Source organism: Acomys minous, assembly GCF_964271855.1.
Source record: "Acomys minous genome assembly, chromosome: 16".
NCBI lineage: Eukaryota > Metazoa > Chordata > Mammalia > Rodentia > Muridae > Acomys > Acomys minous.
Window position 1 is genome coordinate 71,511,431 of NC_140498.1, and position 13,689 is coordinate 71,525,119.

At 53.0% G+C, this 13,689-nt stretch overlaps 2 protein-coding genes across 5 annotated transcripts; one reads left to right on the top strand and one right to left on the bottom strand.

Moving 5' to 3' along the window:
* The first annotated feature begins 280 nt into the window (after positions 1-280).
* MEPCE (methylphosphate capping enzyme) lies at positions 281-4,674 on the top strand. Of its 2 annotated transcripts, XM_084761284.1 has the most exons (4): positions 281-2,019; positions 3,154-3,372; positions 3,831-3,957; positions 4,070-4,674. In XM_084761284.1, exons 1-4 carry the CDS (start codon positions 424-426, stop codon positions 4,120-4,122), a joined length of 1,995 nt encoding a protein of 664 aa, XP_084617410.1. In that variant the 5' UTR covers positions 281-423; the 3' UTR covers positions 4,123-4,674. The 2 variants fall into 2 exon arrangements, 1 of the variants encoding a protein (XP_084617410.1); XR_014775339.1 differs by lacking the exons at positions 3,831-3,957; positions 4,070-4,674 and adding an exon at positions 2,953-3,057 and having other exon boundaries at positions 3,154-3,373.
* Positions 4,675-7,071: 2,397 nt separating this feature from the next.
* Positions 7,072-8,698, bottom strand: PPP1R35 (protein phosphatase 1 regulatory subunit 35). 3 transcript variants are annotated; one of them, XM_084761299.1, is made up of 4 exons: positions 8,280-8,698; positions 7,637-7,874; positions 7,420-7,559; positions 7,072-7,321 (listed from the first exon to the last, which is right to left on the bottom strand). In XM_084761299.1, the coding sequence occupies exons 1-4, from the start codon at positions 8,343-8,345 to the stop codon at positions 7,148-7,150; spliced, it is 618 nt and encodes a 205-aa protein (XP_084617425.1). In that variant the 5' UTR covers positions 8,346-8,698; the 3' UTR covers positions 7,072-7,147. The 3 variants fall into 3 exon arrangements, with proteins under 3 accessions (XP_084617425.1, XP_084617424.1, XP_084617426.1); XM_084761298.1 differs by lacking the exon at positions 8,280-8,698 and adding an exon at positions 7,962-8,272; XM_084761300.1 differs by lacking the exons at positions 7,420-7,559; positions 8,280-8,698 and adding an exon at positions 7,962-8,272.
* Positions 8,699-13,689: the final 4,991 nt, after the last annotated feature.

The window sequence follows — 13,689 nt, forward strand, 5'->3', positions numbered from 1 at the left end:
TAAACTCTCGGAGCCGTTAAGTTGCTTCGCACTCCCGGTGCGCGCGCAGCCCGGGCGGTGGCGGGGTGCGCATGCGCGGCTTCTGGGCGAGCGGAACGCGCGCCCGTCGTGCGCGCTCGCCGCGGTGTGGTAGTGGCGGCGGTGGAGAGGGTGGCGGCGCACGCGCAGTTGGTTCCTCGGGCTCGTCCGGGTCTCGCGGGCATCTTGTTTTGGTCTCGCGGGCGAGTGGAGCGCGCTTGGTGTGTCGCGGGAGGGAGGTGGGAGGGGGGGGTGGCGGCGGCGCTTGGGCGCGAGGCAGAGCTGCGCGCGCACTCGGGGAAGGGGAGGGGAGCGAGGTGGTCCTAGGAAAGGTTGCCGGGGGCTTCCCCTCGATCTCTTCTCAGTACCCTCGCTTGGGAAGGGGGAGTTAAACGGGGAGAGGAGATGATCGAGATGGCGGCGGAGAAGGAGCCCTTTCTGGTGCCGGCCCCGCCGCCGCCGCTCAAAGATGAGTCGGGTGGAGGGGGCGGCCCCGAGGTGCGACCGCCCCGAGAGGCTGCCTCCGGGGAGCTGCGCGACGGGACGGAACGCGGGCCGGGCCCACGCGCACACTCGGCCGGGGCCACAGCCAGCGGAGGGGGCGGCCCCCAGGCGCATGGGGAGCCCCACGGGCGAGCCGCCGCTCCTGCGGACGTGGGGGAGGAGCGACGGGGAGGGGGCGGAACGGACCTGGGTCCCCCAGCCCCTCCACGACCTCGCAATGGCTACCAGCCCCACCGACCCCCCGGGGGTGGCGGGGGCAAAAGAAGAAATAGCTGTAACGTGGGGGGAGGGAGCGGTGGAGGCTTCAAACATCCGGCCTTCAAGAGGCGCCGGCGTGTGAATTCGGACTGCGACTCTGTGTTACCCTCCAATTTCCTTCTGGGGGGCAATATATTTGATCCACTGAACCTGAATAGCCTCCTGGATGAGGAAGTGAGTCGCGCGCTCAATGCGGAGACCCCAAAGTCATCCCCACTTCCGGCCAAGGGGCGAGACCCTGTGGAGATCCTCATCCCCAAAGATATCACTGACCCGCTCAGTCTCAACACTTGCACTGATGAGGCCCATGTAGTGCTTGCCTCGCCACTCAAGATTGGTCGCAAGCGCCATAGACACCGGGGACCGCACCACCAGCAGCAGCAGCAGCAGCAGCAGCAGGCGTCTGGAGGGAACGACAGTCAGGCCGTGCTGCCCACTGACCCTCTCACCCCCTCACTCCACGGGGAGGGTGCTACACAGCAGCAACAACACAGGGGCCAGAACCTCGATGCCCCTCAGCCCTATGAACTCAACACAGCCATCAACTGCAGGGATGAAGTTGTGTCTCCCCTACCGTCCGCCCTGCAGGGTTCCTCAGGCTCCCTTTCTGCCCCTCCAGCCGCCTCAGTTACCTCTGCACCCTCATCCTCCTCCCGACATCGCAAACGTCGCAGGACTTCCAGCAAGTCGGAGGCAGGGGCTAGGGGTGGAAGCCAGGGTTCCAAGGAAAAGGGCAGAGGCAGTGGGGGAGGCCGGCACCACCACCCACTACCTGCAACTGGCTTCAAAAAGCAGCAGCAAAAGTTCCAGTATGGGAATTACTGCAAGTACTACGGCTATCGCAACCCTTCCTGCGAGGACGTGCGCCTTAGGGTGTTGAAACCCGAGTGGTTTCAAGGCCGGGACGTCCTAGATCTGGGCTGCAATGTTGGCCACCTAACCCTAAGTATTGCCTGCAAGTGGGGCCCAGCCCGGATGGTGGGGCTGGACATTGATCCACGGCTCATCCACTCTGCCCGCCAAAACATCCGGCACTACCTGTCCGAGGAGCTTCGTCTCCAAGCTCAGACTTCTGAGGGTGACCCAGGGACAGAAGGGGAGGAAGGGACTACCACTGTCCGAAAAAGAAGCTGCTTCCCAGCCTCACTGACAGCCAGCCGGGGTCCCATCGCTGCACCCCAAGTGCCCTTGGATGGAGCGGATACATCTGTCTTCCCCAACAATGTCGTCTTCGTCACGGTAAGAGAGTCCAGAGACTTGGAATAGGGTCCAAGTGTGAAGAGGAGATTAAGTAGGAATGTGTGTTGGGGGGGTGGTCGTGACCTAGAGATAGCCCTGCATCTGTTCCTCCATGCAAGAACGGCTCCTGGGGAGAACAGTCTGGATTGGCCAGAGACTCTCCACTGGGTGTTGTCTCTCCTCCTGTAACCTGGAAAGCGGGATCTGATCACTACCTTCAGGTGTAACATCTGGTCGTTTCTCATGACTACAAGGATCTCATACCCCATCATAGGTGTTGCCTTGTCCTGCCTCCAGCAGGGCCTGGGACCCAGACAGTCTGCCTTCCCTTGAGGGTAACCTCAGCTGCTCAGTCCAATGGAACCTTGTCCTCAAATCTCCTGAGGTTGGCTTTCTTTGAGGGAGGGGAAACTGGTAGCAACACTCCTATATGTGTGGCTCCGGGCCTTTGATGGGCCCCTTGTTTGCATCAGCTGCCCTTGGTTTCCTTAGCTAGAACACAGACTGTTGGAAGTTACTATAGTCAGGAACCCAATAAACGAGGCTGGTCTTTTCCATGCTGACTGGAGGGAGGGGCAGTGGACAGAGTGCCCGGTCTGACAGCTATGTCCCCATCTGCAGCAGCTTCCTCCACTAAGCATTTGGGAGGTTGTCCCAAGGAGTGTTTGCCCATGGCTTAGCCTGGAAAAATGTCTTCCCAGGAGTGATCATGAGTTTACCTTTTTAATTTCCTAAAGTTTTCTCATTTCTTTGGGGAAAGAATAGACCTGAGACATGCATGGAGAGTCTCTGCCCTTGTACGTAAGGTCCCTGGTTGGGAGTAAGGATAACCACAGGCCGGGGTCCTGGGAACCCTCCAGTCTTCTCATTATCTGTGGGTAATTAGCTCAACTTAAATCTGCCTGGGCTCCCTTTTAAGTTTGTTTGGTTTAGCACCAGGAGGAAGCAGAGGCAGGAAAGGGAGACGAGAGAACATGACACTGAAAGAAGGCGCTGTCGGAGGAGCCTCAGAAGAAGGCCGCCAAGGGCTGAAGTGAGGTTGTGTGCAGGACCTGGTGTCAGTGTGCAGGTGGCTGTGGGGCCGCGGTGCTGCTCATCCCTCGTTTTGACCTCCTTCCCTCTTGTGGCCCGCAGGGTAACTATGTCCTGGACCGAGATGAGCTGGTGGATGCCCAGAGACCTGAGTATGATGTGGTGCTCTGCCTCAGCCTCACCAAGTGGGTGCACCTGAACTGGGGGGATGAGGGGCTGAAGCGAATGTTCCGCAGGATCTACCGGCATCTGCGCCCTGGGGGCATTCTGGTCCTGGAGCCCCAACCCTGGTCCTCCTACTGCAGGAGAAAGTCTCTCACGGTGAGTCAGGTTTCTGTAGAGATAGGGAATAACCATCTTTTGATTTTAATGAGGATGAAGCCCCCTACCTCTCACGTGGCTAGGAAGGCATTCTCCCTACCGGTGAGCCCCAGCCCCAGCCCTTTTGTTTGTTGTCTAAGACAACATTTCTCTATGTACCCTTAGCTGTCCTGAAACTAATTCTGGACCAGGCTGGCCCAGCACTCAGGGATCCCCCGCCTCTGCCTTCCGAGGGCTGGCAGCAACCTGGCAGCCCTTTATTTTCTGAGACTGCCTACGCTCCTGGCCTGAACCTGCCCTGTGGTATAGGCTGGTCTTGAACTCTACATGCTCCTGCTTCAGCCTTCTAAGAACCAGCGTACCCAGCGAGGACTGTCTTAAGCAAGGAGGGAAAAGGATGTCATAATTGGCCAGGGGAAGAGGTGGCAAGCAGAAATGACCCCTCCTTTTTTCCCCAGGAAACAATCTATAAGAACTACTTTCGAATCCAGCTGAAGCCAGAACAGTTCAGTTCCTACCTTACATCCCCAGAAGTGGGCTTCTCCAGCTATGAGCTTGTGGCCACACCAAGTAACACCTCCAGAGGTAAGAATGGCTCCTTTTGTAGGCTGGGAGGCGTGGTCCTGCCTGGGCGGGTAGAGACCCTGTGGAGAACCTCAAGGTCCTAGCCACCTGCCTCTGTGTGCTCTTCCTTCAGGCTTCCAGCGTCCTGTGTACTTGTTCCACAAGGCTCGATCCCCCAGCCAGTAAGTGGCCTTCTGAATAGAAGGTGTGAAGAGGCTGCCCTTGCTGCTCCTGAGGACCTGGGGAAAGAGGGAATTATCCCAAGGTCTTTCCTGTCTAACTCCAAAAAGTTGCCTCTCTTGGATCTGTAAAGAGAGCTTTTCCTAAGTTGCTTCCCCGTGTCTCTTCCTGACACCTCTGGCCCTGAGCAAGCCCAGCTGCGCTGGAGTTACATCAGCTTCCTCCCCCAGCTGCTGGGCTGGATGGCATGGACTGTTTGCCGACTCTGTCCTCCTAGGGGCACGCACACGCGCGCAGCGGGAAGGGGAATGTCAGAGTCTCCAGGCCCTTCCTCCTGTGCTCAGAAGGAGATGCCCGCTTCTCCTCAGCCTCTGCTCCTAGCTGCACTTAAACGGACCATGAATGGACTAAGGGTGTTAGAGGGGAAGTTTGGTAAGGAGACACAGCTACTGTGAAAATCCTGCTGTCCCCTTGTGGGAGAGGGAGCTGGGTTTGGGATGTGAGAACAGCACAATAAACTTGATACCTAGGGCAGTGGCCCCTGGCACCTGTCTGGAACTTTCTAGCCTGGTGGCACTTCCAAGTAGAACTGTGTAGTCCCTTAGCCCATCCTAGAGTCTCAAGGGTGGTTTTTACTCGGTGTGATGACACAGAGGCCTTTGATCCCAGCACTTGGGAGGCAGAGACACACAGGTCTCAAGGTTTGGGGCCGGCCTGGGTGGGCTCCAAAGTGACTCAGTGTCTCCAAGGGGTGGAGATTGGGGGTCGGTGTTTTGGAAGCCAGTACCTGTCTTAGAGTTACTATTGTTAGGAAACACCATGACCTAAGAAACTCGGGGAAAAGGTTTGTTCAGCTTATGCTTTCACATCTCAGCTCATCAAGGGAGGCAGGGACCTGGAAGCAGAAGCCATGGACAAGACTTACTGAATTGCTTGTGTATGTTCAGCCTTTCTTCTAGGCCCCAGACCACTAGCTCAGGGATGGCCCCACCCACACCAGGCCAGGGCCTCTCACCATCAACCACTAATTAAAAAAATGTCCTACAGGTTTACCTCCAGCTTGATCTTAGAGGCATTTTTTTCAGTTGAGGTTCCTTCCTCTCTGATGACTAGCATGTATCAAGGTCGACATAGAACTGTACCCTTACTGTACAGTACCCTTCTTGCTGGGGGCGGGGTTAATGCAAATTTTGGTGGGTAGCTTAGAGTCCAAATTGCCTAACTTAAAGGACTTGGCAGTGGAGGTAAAATGAACTAGACTTGTTTTGTTTTTTAAATAATTTATTTTTAGTGCATTGGTGCTTTGCCTGCATGTATTGTATGTGTGAAGGTGTCAGATCTTGGAGTTACAGTTGTGAGCTGCCATGTGGGTGCTGGAAATTGAACCCGGGTCCTCTGGAAGAGCAGTCAGTGCTCTTAACCGCTGAGCCATCTCTCCAGCCCAAACTAGACATGGTTAATAGCCAAGAGTCACAAACCTGCTCCAGGACCCGTGGTGGAAGATGTTTGGGTAGTTGACAAAGTGAAGGTCTTGATTGGTTTGTCAAGGATGTCTGGAACCTTAAGCACTGAGCACTCTCCTGTTAGATAAAAGGAAGCCAGGAATGTCTGCTTTAAAGCAATCATCTGGTTAAAGCCCATGTAGAGGAATTTTCATTCAGAACATGGCTGTTCCTGGCAAGAGATGACATTGAAAGACCTAGGTCTGTGTGATCCAGCTGCCTTTAGTTAAACCAGGAGACAGAGGCAAACAGATCTGAGTTCAAGGTCAGCCTGCTGTAGAGCAAGTATCAGGTAAAGAAAAGCTTAGGTCCAGGTGTGGAGGTACACAGCTTTAATCCCAAGCAATGAAGGTAAAGTTTGTAGAAGGAAGCCCCCATGTTTGAAAGTGTCTCTTGAGAGTGGGAAGGAGGCAGTTTTACCAGGACGGTAATAGATGGGTTGCAGAGAGAGAGAGTTGAGGCTTAGATCTAAGGAGCTAGGAGATTAGTAGATGGAGTAGGTTAAGGCCAAGCAGAAAGCCAGGTTGAATAATAAATCAACAGGGAGGCTTTTGGACCAGAACAGCTGAATTGAAGCAGCCTGTCCAGAGCTCAGTAAAAACAAAGGGTGAGCTTACTAAACAGTGTTACACCAGCCTTAGGCTTTAATCCCAGCCCTAGGGAGGCAGAAGAAGGTGGATCTCTTAAATTTGAGGCCAGCATGGTCTACAAAGCGAGTCCAGGATGGCCAAGGCTACACAGAAACCTTGTCTCAAATGGAGGGAAAAAGGCAGTAAGTCACAGGCTGAAAACACTGTAGGCCTAGGTTAGTCCACAGGTAGTAAGCCTTCATTCAAGACAAAAACTGGAACAGACGTTTTACAAGCCCACATTTGGATACTTTTCAGAAGTACTTAAATAGCTAGGCGAAGTGTAGGCCTTTAATCTCGCTTGAGTTAAAGGCCAGCCAGGTCTACATGAGTCCAGAGACAACCAGAGCGATGTGGAAAGACAGATACATTCAAAAATGTTCTTGTAAATACAGGGGGAGGGGAGTGCTTTTTTGTTGTTTTTGAGACAGTATGTCCTAACTTAGGTTCACAAGTCTTCCTTATCACACCCAAAGTGGAATGTAAAGCACTCTGACTATTTGTGTATACGCTTGAACACCCTGGAGATTGAAGCCAGGGATTTGTATATACATTAAAAGAAGTAATTTGTGTAGCCCAGAGTGCCCTTTAACACAGGAACCTTCTGTCTCAGCCTCCCAAGTGCTGAAACAAGCATGGAGCCTTGGTGTAAGAATCAGTCCCAAGTTGTAATTATGATCAAAACAGAGGCGGTGATTTAAGTGGAGAGGAAGGTCTGACCCCGCACTTGGATAGTGGGTGGGCGTGGGTGGGGAGATTTCTACCTACAGCTTCCAGCCAGGGGCAGTTTAATACCATCATAGCTCCGAAGAGGAATTCGGTAATTTAGCAAAAACAACAACCCACTTTATTCTATGAGGGAACAGTTTTAACAAAAAGCAGTAAGAGGAGTTTTGAGGGCTAGGCTTCCCAGCGCCTCAGCATCCGATGCATGAGGAAGGTGTCTTCTGAAGGGCGGGGCCGGGCTTGAAGCCTTAGCGGGGGCAGTCCTTCCACTGTCAAGTGCGGAGATTCGTAACACAGGGAGTCCGGACTGCACAGCATGGTTATGTCTGGCCCTGACCCGAGCATCTCCTGTGGGAAGGTGAGGCCCAAGACAAGGTTACACTCGGGATGGAGGAAGAGAACCCAGGGGAGAAGTAAAACTTAGGTCCCCCGATCCCTTCCTTCACCTTCGGGGGCGGGGCTCGGGGCTGCGGCGGCGGCAGCATCGCCAGCTTCTCCCTCAGCGCGGCGTTCAGAACCTGCTTCTCCGGCACCTGCAGACTCACCAGGTCTCGGTAGAGCCGCTTAGAGCGCGGCACGTTCAACCCTGCGAGCGCAGGGAAGGCGGGTGTGAGCGGCGCCCTTTCCCCGGACCGCCGGGCCGGCGCCGCCTGCCCCCCTCACCCTCCGCCACGGTCTCCTCCAGCACACAGCGGGTCTGGAACGACTTTCTCAGCTGCTCCTCCACCGCCTTGGAGGCGTCAAACTGGCCGCCGGCGACAGCGGCGCGCGCGTTCTGCAACTCCAAACTCAAAGCCAGGCTGCTCTGCAGGGCCGGTGTCTCCAGCTCATGCGACGCCGCGGGATCGTCGCCCAGCGGCTCGGACCGGGACGGAGAGGACGGGGCCAGGTGAAAACGAACCTGGATGTAGAAGACGGGACGGTGAGCGGCGGATTAGATTCCCGGGCGCTCGATGGGCAGGGGGGGCCGGGCCTTGACGCCGCTCACCTGCCGCCCCCTCCGGCGGCCGCCCCGCCGCCCCGGGCTGCCGTCCCGCCGCTCCGGACTCTCGGGCAGAGGGCTCGGGCTCAAGCTCAAGTCTAAGCCCGGTTCGGGTTCTGGGGCTCGGGGCTCCGGGGCTCGCGGCTCCGGGGGTGGCCCCGGGACCTCCACGGCCTCTTGGCCTTCCATGGACTCCAACTCGCACGCCTCGTAGCCCATCATCTCGTAGTTGCCGCAGGGGTCCGGGATTTCGGGACGCGGCGTTGTCTCTTTAGGTCCACCCTCCCGGGCTACCGCTACCGGAAACCGTTAGCCCTTACCCACCGGTGTACAGCAACAACAATCCCGCCGCGCCACTCCATTGGTCCTCTTGGATGTCATTCTTATCATTCCACCCTCCAGCTTCCGTCGCACTTCCGCCCGTACTAGCTGACTTCGCCCTGAAGGCGGGGCTTTAGAGCGACGGTACCCTAGGTGCTCTATGGAGTCCCGTCAAGACTATTTCCCTACCCCCCCCCCCCTCACCAACGCGAATTTGGCGTCCTTGCCTTTCAGACTCTTCTCTACGTTTGTTCTGGGATTAAGTGTTAGGACTCTTTCACTGAAAAAAAAAAAAAAGGTCACTGCTTTCACATGTGGACGTCCTGCGAGGTGCCCCCACAGCGTTCCTGAAGGTTTTGGTCAGGTCTGAACGCCGATAGAAACTTCCTTGTACGTGGAAGCACCCCCTTTGCAAAATCCCTGCATTCTGGTATTTGGGTAGGAAATACTGTAGGACTTTACGGAATATTACCTTAACTTTAAGTCCACATCCTGGAGGCTGGTAAGATGGCTCCGAGGTTAAAGGCGATTGCCACCACGCCTGGCAATCGGAGCTGTTCCAGAGTGAGACCTGACTCTCACAAGCTGTTCTCTAATTCACGTTTACACACAAACTAAGTAAAATCTACATCCTGGTCCCGACCCCCCACCAGCACTTGGGAGGCAGAAGCAGGCAGATCTCTGTGAATTTGAGGCCAGCCTGGTCTACAAAGCGAATCCAGGACAGCCAAGGCTACACAGAGAGACCCTGTCTCAAAACAAAAAACAAACGTGGTCACATTTTATTCTCTTATGCGGTGGAGAAAGGCGCCTCCAGTTACAACGCTGCCAGGTCCTGTGGTTCTTCCACAAGAAATAGCAGAGCCTCCCAGCTGCTGTTTGTCTTCACTGGGAATGCAGATGGTCATAGCTGGGCGCTCTGTGGAGGCTCAGTCTCTTGGGGAGGCTGAAGAAGCAAGTGTGGAACTAGGAGGTTCCGTGAGGACCATCAGTAAGAGGCCCCACTGTAGCCCCAAGAGAAACAGGGATGTCATAATCCAGAGCCTGCCACACTGGAGGGGGCGGGGACAGCGACGCTAGAGACGGCTTGCCCGTAAAGTCCTTACAAGCACAAGCATTAGAATCTGAGTTTGGAGCAAGGCAGCGGTGGAGAGCACCTTCCCATTCCAACACATGGGAGGCGGGGGGGGGGGGGGGCGGGGGGGGGGGCGGGGAGCTCGGAGTTCAAGACCAGCCTGGTCTACAGAGCAAGTTCCAGGGCAGCCGGGGCTACACAGAGAAACCCTGTCTCAAAGGGGGCGGGGGGGGGGGAATCTGAGTTTAGATTCCTGGCATCTATCTAAAAGCAAGTAACCCCAGTGCTGAAGGTGGAGACTGGTGCATCCCAGGGGCTCACTGGCCAGCCAACCTAGCCAAAACATTGAGTTCCAGGCTCACAGTGAGACTCTGCCTTAACAAATACGGTGGGCAGTAGTGGAGGAAGACACCTGATGTTCACTTCTGGCCTCTACACACACACACACACACACACACACACACACACACACACGGCAACTGTACCTGCACACATGTGCACACACATGCATATACCACATATGCATTAAAAGGAAAACAGGAAGCTAATGCTGATGATTGTGAAGGCAGGCTGACTGGTACACGTTGTATACATTTGAATAAGTCTGTGACTAAAAGGTTCTCCCATTAAGGCAAAACACAGCTCTAATGCTCTAATCTTAAAGGGAATAAGATACTTTATTCTGAAACCAAAACAAGAAACGGAGTTAGGTTCCCCACCCCACCCCGACTACCACATGCCAATATGGTAACAGTGGCATAAAGTTTTTTACACTAACAGCAAACAAAGAATGTCATAAATCAAGTTATTTCTCAAATACCGGGGTGGAAACATCAGGTAGGGAGGTTACAGCAAAGAGAGGCCATCTCTGCTGTAGACCTCAGATGTGATACATAGATAGACAGGTGTGTGTTTCTGCTTTTTTTTCTTAAGCAAACTCAATGAGAGGCGGGCAGGACAGCTCAGTGGGCAAAGACGCTTGCTGCCAAGCCTGGCAACCTAAATTTGTTCCCTGAGAACCACACGGTGGAAGGAGAAAACCAGCTCAGGCAAGTTGTCCTCTGACTGACATACACACGCAGGTCATAGCATGAGCTAGCACACACCCACATCTCAAAATAAATGAGTCAAAAAATGTAAGGGGGAGGGTGCCATGTTGCAGCTCAGGACAGAGCACTTTCCCAATAGAAAAAAAAAATCTGTCACCCAGAGGTGAGTCTGTGTTGCGTCCTCTCTTTGTCTTCCTTCCCTCCCAGTCCCTTACCACTCAGACGTCTCCTCCCCTCTCAGAACGCATGCCCTTTGCAACATCCTGGCCAGTTCTCCGTTTATTGTTTCTGCAGCAGATGAGCGAGGCGCCAAGAATTCTGGCAGACAAAGGGGCCTCATAGGTTTGGAGGAAGGGGTGTTCCCAAGAGAGGGTTCTCAGTCTGCCCAGACACCCCACCCTACCACCTGATAGTGCACACATCCCTTCCAAGATGACCCTGGCTCCACCCCCAGCCCCAGCTTTGTACAATGGGGGAAAAAGATAGGACAGGAACTGTGGCCCCAGCAAGGTTATAACCTCATAGGCATGCCACGCTATTGCGGTCTGTGGACGTGTTGGAATGGAATGGGCCCAGGGGGAAGGCAGGATGTGATCATGCATGTAACCGCAGTCAGGGAGGCTAGCCTGAGCTATAAGAGAGACTCTGGGGGCTGGAGAGATGGCTCAGAGGTTAAGAGCACTGGCTGCTCTTCCAGAGGTCCTGAGTTCCATTCCCAGCAACCACATGGTGACTCACAACCATCTATAATGAGGTCTGGTGCCCTCTTCTGGCTGACAGGCACACATGCAGGCAAACATTACATAATAAATCTTTAAAGGTGGGGAGCTCTGTCGCAGGGTGCTTAGTATGCATGAGGCTCTGGGTTCCACCCCCAGCACCTCATAAAGCCAGGTGGTGTAGTGCACCCCTGTAATCTCAGCACCCCAGAGGCAGAGGCAGCAGAATTATCAGTTCACAGTCATCGACTTCTACATAGGAGGTTTGAGGCCAACCTGGATACATGAGACCTTGTCTTTTATTTGTTGGTTGGTTTTGGTCTTGGTTTTTCCAGATAGGCTTTCTCTGTGTAGCCTTGGCTGTCCTGGAACTCATTCTGTAGACCAGGCTGGCCTCAAACTCAGAGATCCACCTGCCTCTGCATCCCAAGTGAACTAGCTGAGTGAAGTGGGACACGCCTGTAATCCCAGCACTTGGAGAGGCAGAGGCAAGCAGATCTCTGTGTGAGAGAGAAAAAGGATATATATATATATATATATATATATATATATATATATATATATATATATATATATATAGTGTGTGTGTGTGTGTGTGTATAGGTAGATCAAACCCCACTTGTGAGCCTTGGTGACAAGCGCCTTTATCTGCCATCCCAAACTTGTAGTTCTGACAGGTCTCTTGTGACAACTATCATCAGGGGACACACAGGTTGGTGTGTGTGTGTGTGTGTGTGTGTGTGTGTATCAGAGACAGCCCTGGGGGTCATTCTCCAGGAGGTACCATTCATTGTTTGTTTGTTTGTTTGTTTGTTTGGACAGGGTCTCTTAGTGTCCTGCAACTCACCAACTGAGCTAGGCTGCCTATAGCAAGACCCAAGGATGGTGCTGTCCCCGTCATCCCTGCAGTGGTATTACAGTCACATGTTACCCACTCCTGGCTTGTTGTTGTTGCTGCTGCTGCTGTTTTGTGTTATTTATTTATTTTATGTGCATTGGTATTTTGCCTATATGTATGTATGTATGTATGTGTGAGGGTGTCAGATCTTGGAGTTACAGACAGTTGTGAGCTGCCATATGGGTGCTGGGAATTGAACCCGGGTCCTTTGGAAGAGCAATCAGTGCTCTCAACCACTGAGCCATCTCTCCAGCCCCTGGTTTTTGTTTTGAAACATGAATTCTAGGGAGGAATGGAACTGGTGTCTGTCTTCTTTTTCCTTGGTTAGAGCTGACATGAGTAACTCCATTTTGAGTCTGGAAAATTTAATTTCAGATATGTTACGTACCATGAAAAACTAAAGCTCTGAGGTGGGGTCTCTCGTGATCACTAGATCAGGCAGGTGGGGTGGGAGAGAGAGTCCGTGAAGAAGAAGGAGCACCCAGGTCTGAGAGGAAGGCTTTGATATTTTAAGAGAGTTTATTTGTTTTTATTTTGTTTCTATGACTGCCATGCCAAGAGGTACACTAGGTGTGTGCCTGGTGATCTGAGACAAAAAAAAAAAAAAAAAAAAATGGTGTCAGATCCCCTGGAGCCAGAGTTACAACTGGTTGTGAGCAGCCATGCAAGTTCTGGGAACTAACCTGGGTCCTCTGCAAGAGCTGACAATGTTCTTCACTGTTGACCCATCTCTCTAGCCCAAGATTGATTGATTGATTGATTGATTGATTGGATTTATTTATTTATTTATTTACTCATTGGTCTTTTTTTTTTTTTTTCGAGACAGGGTTTCTCTGTGTAGCCTTGGCGGTCCTGGACTCACTTTGTAGACCAGGCTGGCCTCGAACTCACAGTGATCCACCTGCCTCTGCCTCCCGAGTGCTGGGATTACAGGCATGTGCCACCACGCCCGGCCATTGGTCTTTCAAAACTGGGTTTTGTTTTGTTAGTTTGTTTGTTTTAGCTCTAGCTATCCTGGAACTCACTCTGTAGACCAGGCTGACCTCGAACTCACAGCGATCCGCCTGCCTTTGTCTCCCAAGTGCTGGGATTAAAGACATGCACCACTACCATCTGGCAATTTAATTTTTTTTTAAAAAAATGAGACAGGGTCCTACTGTGTTTTTTTTGGTTTTTTTTTTGGTTTTTTTTTGTTTGTTTGTTTTTCGTTTTTTTTTTTTCGAGACAGGGTCTCTCTGTGTTAGCCTTGGCTGTCCTGGACTCACTTTGTAGCCCAGGCTGGCCTCGAACTCACAGCGATCCTCCTGCCTTTGCCTCCCAAGTGCTGGGATTAAAGGCGTGCGCCACCACGCCCGGCTCAGGGTCCTACTGTGTACCCCAGACTGGTGTTAAACTTAACTACATAGCCCAGCATGGCCTTGAACTTACAATCTTCCTAGTCGAGCCTCTCAAATGTAGAAATGGCAAGCACTGGCCACCATACTTGGCTAGACAGGATGTCTAAGACAAAGATATTCTTTTTAAAGATTTCTTTATTTATTTGTTTTTACATACAGTATTCTGTACTGCATGTGAACCAGCAGGCCAGAAGAGGGCAGCAGATTTCATTATAGATGGTTATATATGAGTGCTCTAGCTGCATGTACACCCACAGGCCAGAAGAGGGCGCCAG

What these genes read in the sequence shown, in the direction of transcription:
- MEPCE (XM_084761284.1), top strand. Translation starts at nt 424, where the DNA reads ATGATCGAGATGGCGGCGGAGAAGGAGCCCTTTCTGGTGCCGGCCCCG. An exon ending in ACAATGTCGTCTTCGTCACG is followed by an intron (nt 2,020 to 3,153) that starts GTAAGAGAGTCC and finishes TGTGGCCCGCAG; the next exon opens with GGTAACTATGTCCTGGACCG. An exon ending in GCAGGAGAAAGTCTCTCACG is followed by an intron (nt 3,373 to 3,830) that starts GTGAGTCAGGTT and finishes TTTTTTCCCCAG; the next exon opens with GAAACAATCTATAAGAACTA.
- PPP1R35 (XM_084761298.1), bottom strand. Translation starts at nt 8,177, where the DNA reads ATGATGGGCTACGAGGCGTGCGAGTTGGAGTCCATGGAAGGCCAAGAG. An exon ending in GGAGGAGACCGTGGCGGAGG is followed by an intron (nt 7,560 to 7,636) that starts GTGAGGGGGGCA and finishes CTGCGCTCGCAG; the next exon opens with GGTTGAACGTGCCGCGCTCT. An exon ending in CCCGAGCCCCGCCCCCGAAG is followed by an intron (nt 7,322 to 7,419) that starts GTGAAGGAAGGG and finishes ACCTTCCCACAG; the next exon opens with GAGATGCTCGGGTCAGGGCC.